The sequence below is a fragment of the Acanthopagrus latus genome, chromosome 5 (assembly GCF_904848185.1).
Source record: "Acanthopagrus latus isolate v.2019 chromosome 5, fAcaLat1.1, whole genome shotgun sequence".
Lineage (NCBI taxonomy): Eukaryota > Metazoa > Chordata > Actinopteri > Spariformes > Sparidae > Acanthopagrus > Acanthopagrus latus.
Genome location: NC_051043.1, coordinates 23542972 through 23559388, shown reverse-complemented (window position 1 = coordinate 23559388; position 16417 = coordinate 23542972). Strand labels below are relative to the sequence as shown.

Genomic DNA, 16417 nt, shown 5'->3' with positions numbered 1-16417 from the left:
TAGCTCAGAGTGAACTGAAAATAATATTTGATGCTTTGATGAACTGTCGATTAATCCTGAAATTGTTTCAGCAGTTTTTCATTATTCATGTTAATAAACATACTGAGTCCAGAGATCCTCGGGAGGTATACATTTATAGGAAATGAGTTTCGCTGTGTTATCAATTCACTCTGGGCAACACAAAGCATTAGCAATGAAGACTTGCCATTCTTGCTTTATTATTGCTCCTAGTCTCAAGCAGACCATCAGTGTCAGCATAATTTGGTTTTCTTGAATAACAGACCTCTCTGACAGTGTTATTTTGCAGCACAAGATATAAAGATTTGCCTTTGTGCTGCCTAAGGCGGACTGAGCTATCAAAATTAGTTTCCATCTCTGTCACTTCTCAGCTTTACAGCCATTTGTCCATGCAAGCACCGGGAGTTGCAGGTTATTAGAATAAACTAAAAGTTAACCACAGCAGGTAAATCATACACATTATACAGAGATGCTGTATATATTACATGAGTGGACTTTGAAGCTTGTGTCCTGAAATCATACAGGTCTGTCATCATCATTTAAAGAATATAGATTTCAGTGTCAAGATTCAAGCAAATCTTCAGATTGGTTTGGTTTTAAAACAAAGTAAGTGCAAATTACGATGTTGTATTTTCAGACATGACAGATTTTTTTCCTTCATGGTGATTTAGACTTTGTAACAGCAGAAGTTTATACTCGTCATAGCACAGAATTAACTGTTTTAATTAATAGCATTAGCAATTGCTCTGTACCCTTCAATAAAAAAATATTTAACATTTCTGTATTAAAATGTCTTATAAACTATGAGAGCTATGTTATATTTTTTGACATATATTCAGAACAACTTCCAACCCTGGAGAAATCAGAAAGTAACGATGCCTCTTTTCATTTAGTCAGTGGACAATTATACTTTTGTCACTCTGAAGTAGTACATTGAGTCTATTGAGCTCATTTAATTCCATCACAGCTCTGCCCATCGGCATCTTACCAAGACTGCAACCTGCTGTTATAAAGAGCAGCCAGATATTAAAATGTAAAGCATGCACCACAGGGAATGCTAAATCACTTTGCCTTATTACACGTCTTCCTGTCTTTGTGTTAATTTTGCAGCTGTGCAGATCAGATGATAATGCAGCCAAAAGTGTGTGTAGGATTTTCACCTGTCAGCTCTTAGGATTTACTGTGAGTTAATTAGTCTTATTCAAGTAATGAGAATAATTGAACCTTAGTCTGACAACTCAGTTGTTAAATTGATCTTAATGCATCTTAATTACCAGTGTGAAGCGTATTCATTCAGCGTGTGGCTCATTACAGTTGAAACTAATCTCTGTGGTTTTGATTGGTTGTTGGAAGAGCTGAGAAAAAAATGACTCTGGCTACTTTTTTCTCGCCCTCAGCCCTATTCAGTCAAATTGAAAGCTTGTCAGACAAGTGATAAAATGATTAACGTATTTGTCTCTGCTCGGGACAGGTGGATTAATTAATCAAGTAGAGCAAATGTTTATCTACAGTACATCAGCCCTTGGCACATTCCTGGCAGCTGAACAGTATTATCAGAAGAGGGAGTCCAAGCGTGCAGTGTTCTCTTGATTTTGTTTACAATACCATCAGTATGCCATTGTGAGCAAACCAGCTTAGTGTTGCAGGCAATCAAAAAACTTTATCTTAACTTTGAAGATTACTTTTCACACTTTAGACAACATTGGATTATTTAGTTTAGAGTCTGGCTTTTTCAGACAGAATAATTCTGTCCAACAGACAGATGGATCCAATAGATCAAAACTACGAAGCGTAACATTTGGTGAGATACTAAATAATAAGTTGAGGTCAGACTTGCACAGTTTCTACTTGAGTCTGTGCATGCATTTGATTCACCTTTTCATTTTTATTAGTAGTTGTTGAAGTTGTCGAGAGAGAGCAGAGGAACTTTACAGCTAGCAACCCTCACTGAACACAGTGTGCCACCCACCAAATATGCCTTCACAGCATGTTGCACGGAAGTGAAGGAACTCAAGGCAACAAAATCCTCATATCTTTTTTCTTCCTTTTTTATTGCCTCTTCAGAACTTGATCCATAAAAGCCATCAAAATTATACATATGGGGTTTCACAGACTGTGTCATGACTTCAGATTTGGCAATATGTGAGCAAGCACACATTCTCTATCTGACATGAAGTGTTTTGGTCACCAGCATTGTTGAATCCTTAATGCAGTCTTTGACCTGAGGTGGTACACTGAAAGCCTTCAGCTGCTTATGAACTAGTTTTTCAGATCTGACTGGCTCATGGAATTTAACACTTCTTAGATCACTGTTGCACCAGAAAAAAGTCAGTTGTGGAGGGGGTTTTTGTATTTTGACATGGACAAAAATAATAATCCTTTGGTCTAACAAACATGTTGAATGCATTTCCTTCCTGATAAAACATGACAGATGATTTTTATTTAATTGTATTATTTATTTCCCTGTTCGCTAGTGTGCAGTCTTCCTCTTCCCTTTTTTGGCACTTTGCAACAAGTTGTTTCTTGGCTTTGGCTGCCACCAAATGTCAATCAGCATAATAATGTTAATAAATGAAATAGATTATTTCATAAACATATATGAAACACTCATCACCATTTTGAAATCATAAACAGCAGCAAGCCAACACATAAGAGACCTTTTCTAGAGAGACTTGTATTGGGTTAATATAGACACCAACGACTGACTGATGATACCTGAAAGACCATGCTTAAATTTTTGAGATTTTTTGAGTTATTCATGTCTTCTGAAAGCCTTATAAGAGGGCACCCCAGGGGTGGTGAATTAAATAAAAAAAAATCTTGTTGGTCTAAAAGAAAAAAACAATCTGAATTGTGAAAGATATTGGAACATCTCTTCTTAGGCCAATACACTCAGTCACCTTCATTTCACCAAGGATTTAAAATGGTCCTGAGGATACTTTTTCTCAGTTTGAGTACTTCCCTTTTGCTGTGCATTCCCGCCTTGTAACTATTACACTTTCAAAAGATCCATGCTGCAGAAGCTGCTGACAGCATCGTTCCACTTCTGAAGCCCACCTTACACATGCATGAATTGGTCTTTCGGTGCCTGCCAGATGGCACAGCAGATTTTGAGCAGGATGTTGTGTATTGCTGTTTAGACCCAGCTTGTTCGCTCATAGCCCCAGTCGCCGCCAATCTCTCAATCCACTAGAGCACTGTGAGGGAATTCATGTTAAAAAAAAAAAAAAGCTGAAAATTTACAGAATTATCAAGACCATCCCAACATACTGTCCTTCTGAACACTAATGCTCAGTTTTTGAGGCTGGTCTTGTTTAAGGCATATATACTGCTCCTCCATGTTTTCTGTATTTGTGTTTGTATGTACATGCCTCAACACACTCCTACACTTAAGGGTGTATGTTTGGTAATATGCACTCTTATGATAGACCGCTAAAGGGCTCTTACATTTACGCCCTCTACTACAATACTAATTAGGGTATTACAATTGGTGCTGCCTCATTTAGTGAGGAAAATTACTGCAATCAAGTTTTAATCCTCCCTCTAAGTCAAGGGACCATGAACTAATGAAACCGCAGAAAAGGAGAGAGGGCTGTGTTTGGGGGCGACAGTTTATGTAATCCGTCTCTCTGTTCTTGCCCTTATTGCTCTAAAACTGTTGATCTGACCTTCTTTATCTCATACTTTTTAAATTCCGCTCATGTCCGTCTTGATGGCTATTGAATGGTACTGTCTATTCTGTATGGCTAATCAATCTTCAACCCTACGTATAATAACGCTGATGAATGTACATGACCTTATCTCTCACGGACTGTTCAGTCTCACCTTGTTTGGTTTATGTTCTATTTGGTCAGTGCAGATTAGGAGCCACTTGTTATTTCGCCCATGTCCACACTTATGTGAATACTTTTGAACCTTTTTGTTCATTAACTTGAAACACTTAACATCCACACAAGCATTTTTCAGTGTTTGTGGAGGACTAGCGAACACTGGAATAGCGTAACAAAGGAAAATTTGTTGAAACTTGTTGCTTCATGTTACTGCTACTATCTGCCAAAAAACATTGGTTGGTAGATTGGACGTTTTAAAAAAAAACATGGGTGGTCCCTCTGCTGGGTTTTACCAGTTTTTTTTTAACCATTTTTTTTTCTTTCTTTGTTCTGCTGAATCCAACTGTGTGATTTCCTGTCATTGTTGTCATTCAAATAGCCGTCCATATTTTAAGGGGTGTTTCTCTCTGTCTTCCTTTTCTTTTAACACTCAAATGCACAAACAATAAAGATGTGATTTGATGAGATTAAAATTGTGCTGCCAAAAAAGTGGTGAAACCAAAGTAGTGTACTCCAGAGTGTAAGTACATTGTGACATCATTGTTGGATGTGGGTACACCAACAATACTGTGTTTAGATCAGGTGAAACACAATTGAAATGCACCAACAGAGAGGCCAACAAAAGCCTGTTTATTTATGGTTAAGTTGCTGCTCTGGACTCTCCCACCTGGGAAACATAGCCATCTTAATTTTCTCAGCCAAGGGTGGTAAGTTTCCCTTTCAATATGTTAATTTATCAGCAGAAATATGGAAAAACTATTGGCTTAATTTTCATGAAACTCTATGGATGGATAAATCATTAGCAAAGAAAGATCCAGTTACAGGGGTAGCTATCACATGTAGTTGCTCAAAATGCAGAGGTCTGTGATCTCAGAGTGGCCCTCGAGTTTTGAGAGAGGTCTTGAACTTAGATCAGGTTGAAGTGCTACTTTACCACAGGAGGGAGATGCCCATTAGCCAACTTGTACAATCTTAGACTGTACCATTTTTTTTTTTTGAGCACTGTGCCTGTTGCTTTGTGATTCTGCTGAGATTAACAAAGTGGCTCCACTAATTCAGTCACAAACATGTTTCATTTACCGTAACTTCTTCACAATAAAAATTAAATGTCATTTAAACACTTTTAATATGAAGCAGCACTACGGGAAACATTGGTTTTCATCTTTCAGTGACGGAAATCATTCTTGTCTGACTGTCTGAATTATCCACAGAGAATTAGTAACTTATACACACAGCATTTAATTTGCCAAACATATCCATGAAGCTGTATTTGTTTGAGTGGTGATCTTAGAAATGTTTATCTAAGTTATAATCAAGACAACTTAAAAAGCCCTGTAATCCAGTCTTATGGGGGTAATGGTGCTTACTGTAATCAGACTAATTATAATAGGGGACTCCATCAATTTCACTAAGTAAGATCAGTTTACTGGTCGAAGGGAGAACTACTTTGCCTGTGAAATTAGTTTTATTATGTCTTTTACAGCTCAGAATTTCTAAGTGAGAAGAAATTACCCCAGTGTTATTCAAAGAACATTCATTGTGTGCTGCTTTAAACCTCCGGCTGATGTTTTTTTGTTGTGTTTTTTGTTTTGCTTTTTAAAGTACAGTCCATCCATCCATCCATTTTCTTCTGCTTATCCTGGATACGGTGACAACAGGCTAAGCAAGGTAGTCCAGACGTGCCTCTCTTCAGCATCGCTTTCCAGCTCCATTTTGGGATCACAAGGCATTCTGAGGCTGGCTAACATATGTAGTCCCTCCAGCACTGTATGGTCCTGGATACCCAACCCTGCAGTCATGGATTGTTAACACCGATTACTAACCCTGGCGAGGGACACGGGTTGTGCAATAATGGGAACTTTTTAACGGCACTGGGCAATACTTTCCGTGGTGACTATGTAATATACTCTTGACTTAATGGAACTAATCACAACTTGCACTTCCTATAGATAACTTTTGATTTTATATTTTTATGTCTTGAAAGTGTGCTTCTTAACTGTGTCAGTAATCCAACTTGGACTACTATTGTAAAAGCGGTTGCTAGGTGTTGTGGTCTGAAGGTTCCTGTCCTTGGCAGCAACCTAAGAACTCACTGGCGCATACCAGTGATGAGGGTGAACATAGGGCTGAAGAAGAAAGCCATTTAGGTCTGTTTTTTCATGGGATCCTTTGAAGCAGCAGATGTTACCAGGAGGCCAGAAGGGCTGTGGCCTCGGTAGTCGGCAAAGTGATAACTCAAGTATGAGAGGCCATCAAGATGTTCTTTTGTTTACCCTTGAGGACGTTCTGGCGATCCATTAGTTAACTTAGGAAGGGAAAGGATGGCATGACTTCAGCTGTGTTGAGTGGGGGAGGAAAACTGTGGAACTGGACTGGGGATATTGTCCAGGGGTGGAAAGAACGCTACTCCACAACTTCTGTGAAGGAGGCAGTGTTTGAAGACTTGAGGAAAGCCTCAATCGTATCCTTAGCAGATATCTCTGAGGTGTTCAAGAAGTTCTTACGTGGCAAGGAGCCAGGTGTAGATAAGATTCACCCTGAGTTGCAGAGTGCTTGACATTATTGGCTGACATGTCTCTTAAGTGTTGCATGGAGTTCGGGACCAGTGCCTCTAAAGTGGCAGACAGATGTGGTTGTGGAGAGAGTTTGATCTGTCTTCATGTGTCCCGCTTCACCAGCCAGTGACCTTCAGAACACACTGGGGCAGTTTGCAGCTGAGTGTGAAGCAGTTAGGATGTGAAACAGCACCTCCAAATCTGACACAGAGGTTCATTGCACTGGGGACTGGAGTTCAACCTTCACCTTGGACATGAGCTGTCAACAGTGACCAAAAGAATAAGATCTCAGATGCATGCAGCCTAAATGAGTTTCCACATGGTGACTGAGCTTACCCTTAGAGATGTGGTCAGAAGCACAGAAGTGAGATCATCTAGTGTCTCTTGTGAATGTGCAGTTGTTGACCACTTGAAGGTTTGTGCGAATTGTTGATTTCAATATGCATCCTGGACATAACATGCATCCACTGCATGTAGAATATCCTTCTAAGTGTGACGAAGCATATTACTGTGCTGAAGAGACTGTGTTACATTTCATGAGAGAGAGAGAGAAAGAATGAGTGGTCCCAAGTTGAGAAGTTCCTTGGACAAGATACTGTACAGTATGTTTTGGTTTTATGGGCATAAAGAGTCTGTGATGTGCAGTGCAAGGTGAACTGCTCTCCAACTGTACATGAATAACAAATCATCTGACAGTTTTTATTAGACACTGTAAAATAATAAGTTATGTTTTAATAGCTGTATCAGGCTTGAATAGCAGGTTAGAGATTGTTGTGTGATCTCTTGCTTTTAAAAATAAGAGCGATATGAGCATAAGCAAGCACTCATATAGGGCTTTCTATATCTGCTTATATAGCATGCAAATAGATGAAAATATATCAAATTTAGACTTGTCTGTTTTAACTTGGAACAACAGTAGCTGGCTGACATTTGCATGAGTTGTAGTAGGAGAGAACCCTGAGGAAATAGGATTAGTATGAAACTCTGATATTCATCTGAACCATTCCCACCAGGCCCGTGCAGCTCTGCCAGCACATACACACATATACAGACTTTTACTGTCAGACATAATGTCCTTACATATGCCTCCATAAGTGTAAGCATATCTGATTATGAACAATACTTTGCATCAGCGATTCTTCAATGTTTGCTATTACAGATTCACACCTCTGAGGTTCTACTTTATGTTGCTACCTCAAATGTTGAAGCTGTGATGGTTATAGAGAGTATGCAGGGACAGTTAGAAAAGTGGTGAAATGTCTAGAAATCTAGAAGGTTTTAAACAGGCTAGATGCTGATTAATGTAAGATAAATAGATGGAGTAATTACAGAACAGCATTTAGGTTATAGTTGGGCTTTTTTTTTTTATCTTAATTTAATTTATGAACATTAAAAATGACCATGACATCATAACTGAGAGTCCAGCTATGACAAGCTATTCTAGCTCTAGTTAATGATGCATAGCATTGGCCTATTGGCTGGGCCAATGTGATGTCACTTGACATGATAGGCATTAAATGCAATGATACCCTTTTAAAAGCCTATCTGAAATTATCTGACCTATGTTATTTATTAGCCTATAATTGTGTCTCTGCCAGTCTTAAATCTTGTCATCAGTCATTTCAACACATAATTTCTTGGAAACAAACTCTTCTCAGTATGTTCTCAAGTTATGTTTCTCTATAGGCATTTGGCACCAAGAGGCTTAATATACAGACAACATAACACACTTACAGTAGCCCTGCATGTAATTAAAGATCTGTTGTTTGTGTTAGAACTGTGGCCAGAAGAAATACAAGCACATAGTAATGTTTGGCAACCTCAGGACAGTCTTAATAATATCAGTACAGATGGAACAACTTTAACCTGTGCTTATTTTAATGGGAATTTTGAGTAAGGTAAAACCCGCCAGACGTTTACCACAATGGGCACAAACAACATCATCATCATCATTATCATCATTGTCATAACTACCATTTTCTTCTTAGCATACCTCGCCTGCTTCTCGTCCTCTCTGCTTTTTCTCTCTCCCTGTGTGCTCACCAGGCAACGTCCAAACCCCATCCACTCTCTTCACATGTCATCTGTCTCTCTTTTCATCCTGCCTCTCATTTATCTTCTACTCTCTCCGAGGCATGAAGACCAGTGCCTCTTTATCTCTGAGCCGCAGCAGGGGTTGTGTCACTCTCCCTCTATCCTTTCCTCTCATCATCACTTCTTTCCTCTCATCATCACTCTCATTTCTCTTCTTCCTCAAGCCAACACAGGCCTGATCTTTGCTTCCCCTGCATTTTTTTTGCCTTGACAGGAATATTTAGTTTGTGCACAATCAGACAAGCTCTACTACTTAGATCCATGCAGATCACTCCTTCAATTCATCGCTTGGTCATCTTTTCACACTCTTGTTTTTAGTCCACTCAGTGTGTAACTACATGCTCTCTACAGGGAAATCCACTTCTCTTTATTCATTGTACCTCCAATCCTCCCTTTCTCCTACTGTTGCCTCTATCTTTTCCACACACATCCACAGATGTTACTTCTCTTGGACATCTAGCCTCCCTGTACTTTTGGGGCATAAAATTCCCTTAATCTTGAAATATTTGTATTCTAATGGAATGTGTAAAGACGCAATATTGGTTTTGGCTTTCTTTTGTTCCATCGCCTCCTGAGCATCAGCCATCAGCATCAACCGCCTAGATCATTAATTCTGAAAGCATACTTTTGCTGTAAAAGACATTTATAGGTTACAGAAATGTAACTGACAGGAACTGCTTTCTGATGAACAAAGGTGAGGAGTTTTTGTGTTAGAGTTGCTTTGTGTTTAATATTGTTTTGATTCATGTTAATTCTTTTACTGTCAGAAATGTCAGTTTTTCAAGGAGGAGAGGCTTAACATGCCTGATAATAAAGAATTTAGACATGTAGAACATTTATGAACGACCACCATGGGATTAAGCTCTGGACATCCAACTAATGCATTAAATTGGTGACCTAAAAAACTTCACCATTGTATGCTACTTTTTACTCTATCTTTATAAGTTTCATGCTCGCTGTAAATGTTGGTACACAAATTTTTATTTTAATTTATGCACTTACTTTTTTCCCCCCAACATAACAATACCTGTCTTGAGTAGAGGTGTTATTCAGTATAGTAGATGCTGCAATTGGCTACACCACATTAACCTTACATTACATCTCAGAGAGAGTTAATTGATTCATCCACCTCATGTCCCAGGAAAAAGAGCCTGACCGAGTATTTGTTTTATCTCAAGTAACACTGGAGAAATGATTATGAAGACACCATAGTAACCATGACATCCATGCGTGACAGCAGCAGGTTTTATAGGTCACGGTGTCATTCAATTAGGCTATTGATTAACTGGTTTGCGCGTGAGAAAGACATGTACATTTACAAGACAGTATTAGAAATCCTAGACAGCATGGATCTCACTTTATGAAACATTAATCATTACATTGGATTGGTGCTTTGTATGCGTGTAGAGATTTGTACATTCTTTAAGAAGTAACATCAGGTCAGTATTTACTGTCTGAATCAAGTGATGAAGAACACTTGAGGCACTGCTGTGTGTTGACATGAGCTGACCTTGTATCAGAGCTTCGATATCCCTGAAGGCTTTTCCACCAACTCGCACAGATTTGATTTTTTTTTTTTTTTTTTTGTCTTGACAGTCAAAAACGCACAACGACTGTGTACATATAAAGAAAACCCAAGTCAGAGAGAGGCTACTGTTATGGTTGCACCTCCATGTGACTGCTGAAACAGGGACAGGTGTTGGCAGATTCTTGAAAGATCTGTTGATTTGACAGAATAAGCTATTTTTAGGGCTTTTTGACATTTTATAAAATAAATTGTTCATTAGTAGTTAGAGAAGAAGAGAGAGAAGTCCTTAATAATTGTGATAAGAATGACGGGCAGCATTAAGTCTTTCAAAATCACAAACTGTATAATTTTTTTAATCTCCTGACTGACCAGGACAGCCAGAATCTACACACAAAACTGTCAAAAAGTCTCTTTACATGTTCACACAGAACCTTGATTTACCTTCTTACATAAGCATGAAGCCATTACTGCATGTGTTGGGGAAAAAAAAAACAAAAACATGATACTTTGAGTCAAATTGACCATTGGAGAGCAGCTAGTGAGTCTAGTCAGCACTGCCGAAGGCAACTGGCTGGCAAGGCCTGTGGATGTGTCATAAATTAGCTGATGAAATTAACATCTGCCTGCAGTGTATTCCTCTGAACCCCACACTGTCAGCATCCTTACACAATACGGTCCTTAGTTTACACTTCAGTACACCATACAGCCCCACAGCTCATTACATCACATGTGAGTGAGTGTACTGTACGTGTCCTCGCACACACATCCATACACCGTAATTGTGTGTTTGCAGTGAGAGACGAAGCACCACGGGATAACGGGATAAAGGCTGAAAAAGTGCAGGTTGCTTCATCATTAACTACAGCCTGCCTGACTTGGCTCCCCTTTTATGTCCTCCTCCTGCAAACCTGCTTCTTCACTGAAAAGAGCAGCTGAGTGTGGATAGCAAAAGACTGTGAGAGAAATGGATCAGTGAGGAAAAGGGACTTAACAATAAAAGAACACGTTGGAGGGGTCAGAAGGTTAAGACGATAGGTTCCCAATAGGCGTGCTTGTGTTGATTTTGTAAATTGATAATCAGTGAGTTCAAGGCAGCTGTTTAATCTCAGATTTAATGATGTAAAAGAAGCAACATGTTGCTAGGTTTTCATACAAAAGTGCCTTTGTGTTGGCTTGTCATTCAGCAAGCGGTTGTCAGCACACGTGTGGTCAGCACACATGTGGATATATGCGATGTCCCTGGTGCAGGCCAATTTTAAACAACAGTGACGTCTTTACAGTAAATGACGTGTTACTTTGTCTGCTGCAGGGATTGCATTAGAAATGGGGGTCCTGTCATTTCATCTATTCCTCTTCATCTTTCTGCTCTCCTGGTGCCCGCTCCTCTCTTTCCTCCTCCTCCTCCTGCTCCTCTCTGTCCTGAACAATGAGGTACAGCTCTGATTGCCCACTCTAGGCGTCCGTCCCACGTCACCTCGCTTTTGTCGTTTTTTTCTTTCTCTGCCGGGACGTCATCACGCGAGCTCCTGCTGACATCCTTCCCGCCATCGTCAGTGCGCCTGTACTTTCCCTCCTTGTTGCCATTTTGTTTACGTTCCTTTTCATGGTTCTGCTCTGCTGAACAATCAAACATCCCCAGCTCTTCTTGCCTCATGCCTCTTTTGTTCTTTCCCTTCTCGTCTGCCTGTGTATTTCCCTGAGGACGATAGTGGATCATGCTTCCACTCGTCACATTGATTTATGTCAGTGCTGTGTTTCTGAGTCTCAGCACAGCAGGTGTCCTCAGCTATCTGAGACAAATTGCCTTTAAGCACATGTCTACCCCTAACATCCTGTGTACATTTTGCCATTTCCTCTTAATTTAACTCACTCATCATCTGCTGGATTAGTTTCTCATGTAATCTTTGTCAATTTTCACAACTTCTGCAAACGCTCTCAGAAATGCTCATTCATGCAGACACTTTTGTCTCTTTATTTTAATGTTGTTTTTTTCTAGCATTGTGTAGACTTGTGTATAGATGATGTCCCCTTTAATTGGACATAGTTTTGTGGATACACTACACACTGGAGCTACAGGCAGAAATTGCCAGTTTCTCCATTAAGCTGGTAACAAATTTGTTGTGATTCATGCAGACGTGTAACATTGTTTTATCCTAGTTAGATTACATATTTAAGAGGATCACAGGGATATATTGGGCTCCAGCCATGCTTTCATAGACACACACACACACACACACACACACCTCTCTAGCAGGTCCTTGTGCTGAAGGTAATTATGCAGGTTAGACGACAGCTTTTCGATTAAGCCACTCTCCAACAGACACTCTTTACCAGTTTGATTGCACTGCAATGACAAAGAGCTAATTAGCATGACAAGTATTCTTTCCCATGATTGGCTAGAGACCAGGAGTTGTCATTATAATATTCTACTTCTCAAAGGACCCAAAGTTTGTTCTTTTTTTTCTACCTTGGGTTTGTGGGACTCCTGTGGGACTGCACAAGCTTGCCCAAATATAAGATTAGTTTATGATCAGAAAAGAAGGCTCTCCCACTGAGGTAGTTTGTGTTAGTTCAGGACACTGACCTGCTTGGTCGAAGGAGGGAGGGTCAAGTGGCTTCACATGATAATGATAATTATTCTGTGGAGAAATCAAATCAAATATATGAGGCAGCCAGAATCAAGCTGCAGTATGTGGGTGCTAAAAAGCCTGGGTGCATGAAACTGGGTGCATCAGAAAATGTCATTTCCATAATTTAAAAAAAGAAAAGTCATGGACAGACATTTGTTTTCAACACAAACCAGCTTTAACAGTTTGCTGTGCTGTCGATAGGAAAGTTTTGCTGGTACACGTATTTTTCTTTAATTTGTTTGCAAACAGTGCCAGCTTTCAAACTTTTCCATCCTATTGTGTTTGACTCGGCCCCTGCTTCACTCCACGGAAAATAAATGACAGTGTTTTTGCCTGCAGAAATGTGTCAGCTCTACTCAGCCATCCAACTTTTCCTCTCTTTTTTTACTCTATTGTTACAGATTATTTTTTCCTGTGTTGTCTTGTGCATAAGATCAATGGCAGCAGGTGCATATCCTGAATCATCGTCTCTTGAGCAAGTTTTGTTTTGTGTTGTATTTGTCAGAGTTGGAAATGGTAACTTGTCCTGGTTGCTTTTCCTTCTCTTTTTGTCAAAAGTGATTGAATATCCCTTTTCAATGTCTTTTGCATTAATTTGCCAACAGAGAAAATTACATTTTTAGGGGATTTTGTATAAATCAGCGTAGTTTCAGTCATACTTCATATGGAAGCACACTTTGAGCTTTTATCACACACAAAATGAAACCTGCTCAATCTGACCCAGCCAAAACCAAACTCCAGCCCCCTCAGAAAATGTCCCAACTCAAATGAGCAAAATCTGCAAGGAAGAATAAGCAAAGTGGTAATTCCAAAAACCAGACTGACAGATTGAAGAACCAAGAATCAAGCCGTAATACTTATCCTGCCTGCATTTGCTCAGTAGAGAAGGAGGAGACTCACATGGTAGAGTCCTCAGCAGAGGCCCCAGTTCAGGTCCAACCAAGGCCCTTTGCTGCGAGTCTCCCACCTTCTCTTAAAGAAAACAAAGTAGTTTTGACGGACAGTTCGTGATAAAGAATATGAGCAGCTCGTTTACCGTCAGTGCATTTAATATCTCTGGTAACCTATGATCTTTCTCTCAGAGAGCTGACTTGGAGACCCTCCAGACACAATCGTAACTGTAATTTCTCAATTTTCTCTGTCCCTCCTCAGTTGGCCCTGGAGGACCCGGTGCACAGCGTTTCTCTCCAGCAGTTTGTCTATGAGAAGCTGAAGGCTCAGCAGGCCATGATGGGGGACCAAGGCTTTGGGGTCCTGATGGAGACCGTGGATACAGAGCTCGTCAGGCAGCTCCAGGAGTTCCTCCAAGGACTCTGAATCACATCTACAGTCCTCCCCTACCTTACACAAACATCTCTGCCCAGTACAACACCTTCTCCCCTTCTTGAACACGTACTGAAACAGCTAAGAATCTGCCCGACGTGTGGACTCCTAATCCAAACCTTCCCAACCTCTGCCCATGCTATGCCTTATCTATATTCAAACCTAGCCTTGTCTACTGTCCTCAGCTAACCCCCCTTCGTCCCTTTCTCTATTATCCTAATTCCTTTACATCCTTTTTTATTTTAAATCAAGATGGGGTCTATGTGGGTACTTAAAAATGTTAAATGAGTACCATCACATTTTCAAAAAACCCACAAAAAAAGAAAAAACATCACTTAGAGCTTCCACTCAATTCTTCTAGTTTCTTCTCTTTCTGTGGTTTAAACGTGGAGTGGGTAGAAAATGTGACTGCTGGTATGAAAGTTGAGGGGGTGTGTTGACGAGTATAAAGGAGAAAAATTGCCTGCAGGTGCCACAGCTGGAGCCTAGGACTATTTTATATACAGAAAACATACAGATCGTAGCAGAAATGTGGATAAAAATGCACCTGAAGGACCTAAAACAGTGTTTACAGAATATATTCTTAAAAATGAAAAAAAGAAATGTAATTTTGTATGTATGTAAAGTACAGTATGGATGATATTCTGCATGATGTTATTTTACTTTTTAGTTTGTTTTTATTTTGTCTTAATTTCTCTTCCATTTTTAAAAAAAAATCTAATTTTGTCATAGTCAGAGGTCAAGTTTGAAGTAACTACTGAGAGAACTAGAGAGTTTTTTTCTTTTTTTTTCCATTTGAGTTGGTTTAGAGGGAATTTTTCATGACTGTAAAATGGGTGATTTTTAAATGGTTGATTTGTAAGATTGCTGAACCACATTTATATGTGTATATATATACAAACTGCTGCTAATTGAAGGTGTGTGTCGGAGCACTTTAATAACCAAAAATTGTTTCACATGTTCTCATCTTTTTTTCCTCACATCTTTGGACTTTAACACAGTGGTAGAAGGGCTTGGAGTAGGTCAGCAGGATTGTGGCTAAAATTAGACATTGGTTGCATTAAGACCCTCATCTTGATTTTCTTGCTGTATTTTATGTCTCAGTGCTAACTCGTATAAAAATACTGACTGATTGCAAACTTGACATGCCATTAGCTTGCGTCTCTACTGTTTCTTTTGAACTGGTAAACGAATTTGATAAATTCTGACCCAAAGTGGCTGTTTAAGGAGTTAATATGTGGCATCACTGTGACTTTGAGTCAAAATACATTATTTTTCGTGTAGCTGTGCCGCTGCCTTGGCAGTTTATGATTTGACAAGTCATTGATGACTTTATACTACCACAATAAAGTCATCAATGACTTGTCAAATCGATTAAACTGCCGGGGCAGTGGGACAGCTATGCGAAAATAATGCGATGATGAAGCTGTGATTGATTGATTGATTTTTTCCAGATAACTTGGAAGACTGCCAAACCTATATGCTAAAGAAAGAAAATAAATGCATTTTGATTTTAAAGGTCCAATGTGTAGGATTTATGGGCAGAAAAGGAACATAATAATCATTTTTGTCACCTTAGATTGAGCCTTCCTAAAGACGGAGCGGAATCTCTTCTATGGATTCCATCATGAGTCCAAACTGGAGGGCCTTCATTATTTTTGTGTTTTAAGCAGCCACTGTAGGGTGAGACGAGCATTTAGTTGCTTGTGACCTTAAACGACACCCCTAAATGCTGCTAAATCCTACAGACTGGAGCTCTGATAGTTGATTGAATAGATTTATACTGTTGGCATGTGGACCTTGTGGTTTTTGTTTGCCGTCATCCGGTTGGTCAACCTCCCTCCGAGGGAGATAATCCTGACACTAGCTCCTTTGACACTGTGATTAGAGTTGAGTAGCAGTCAGAATTACGGCCTTATGCTTTCAGCCTTACCTATCCTTGAAACTCAAGACCTTTCTTACTATTCTGTTCATTTCTTACCTAGTTTAACAGTAGAAGATTTCTGTACTTGTACTCTGTTTTATGACGTCATTATAAAGTTTAGAACACAACACATGCAGTAGAGAAATGTTTTGGGTTATAAGTTTGGGTACGTTTTGATGAGAAATCTGTTGCTTTTTTTTTTCCAAAGCCTTCAATAAAGTGCAGTAATCAGCCAAAACACAAGTTTGTGTATTTACTGAGTTCAGGGTGTACAAGTGGGAAATGCCAATCCTATTGATCATGTCTCGAAAAGTATATTTTCTGCTCACCTCTTCTTTGGAGTGTGTATTTATTTCCAGCTGAGCAGGACGACATGGCACTGGCACTACTATTAAGATTAATAACTGACTGATAGGCCTGAAGTCTGTCTGTTACCCCAGATTCTACTCTATTTGGGAGTTAAATGCAGATAGCGGGGGGGAGAGGAGGAGTATCTCGGTGCACTGAGAGAGAGA

The 16417-nt window shown here is 39.6% G+C and overlaps 1 protein-coding gene across 1 annotated transcript in view; it reads left to right on the top strand.

Moving 5' to 3' along the window:
- ipo11 (importin 11) overlaps positions 1 to 15944 on the top strand; it is a 106768-nt gene extending 90824 nt beyond the window's left edge. Inside the window, exon 30 of the mRNA XM_037098513.1 lies at positions 13808 to 15944. Within this exon, the coding sequence (XP_036954408.1) occupies positions 13808 to 13972 (165 nt within the window). The 3' untranslated portion in view covers positions 13973 to 15944. The remainder of the gene's footprint in view (positions 1 to 13807) is intronic.
- Positions 15945 to 16417: the final 473 nt, after the last annotated feature.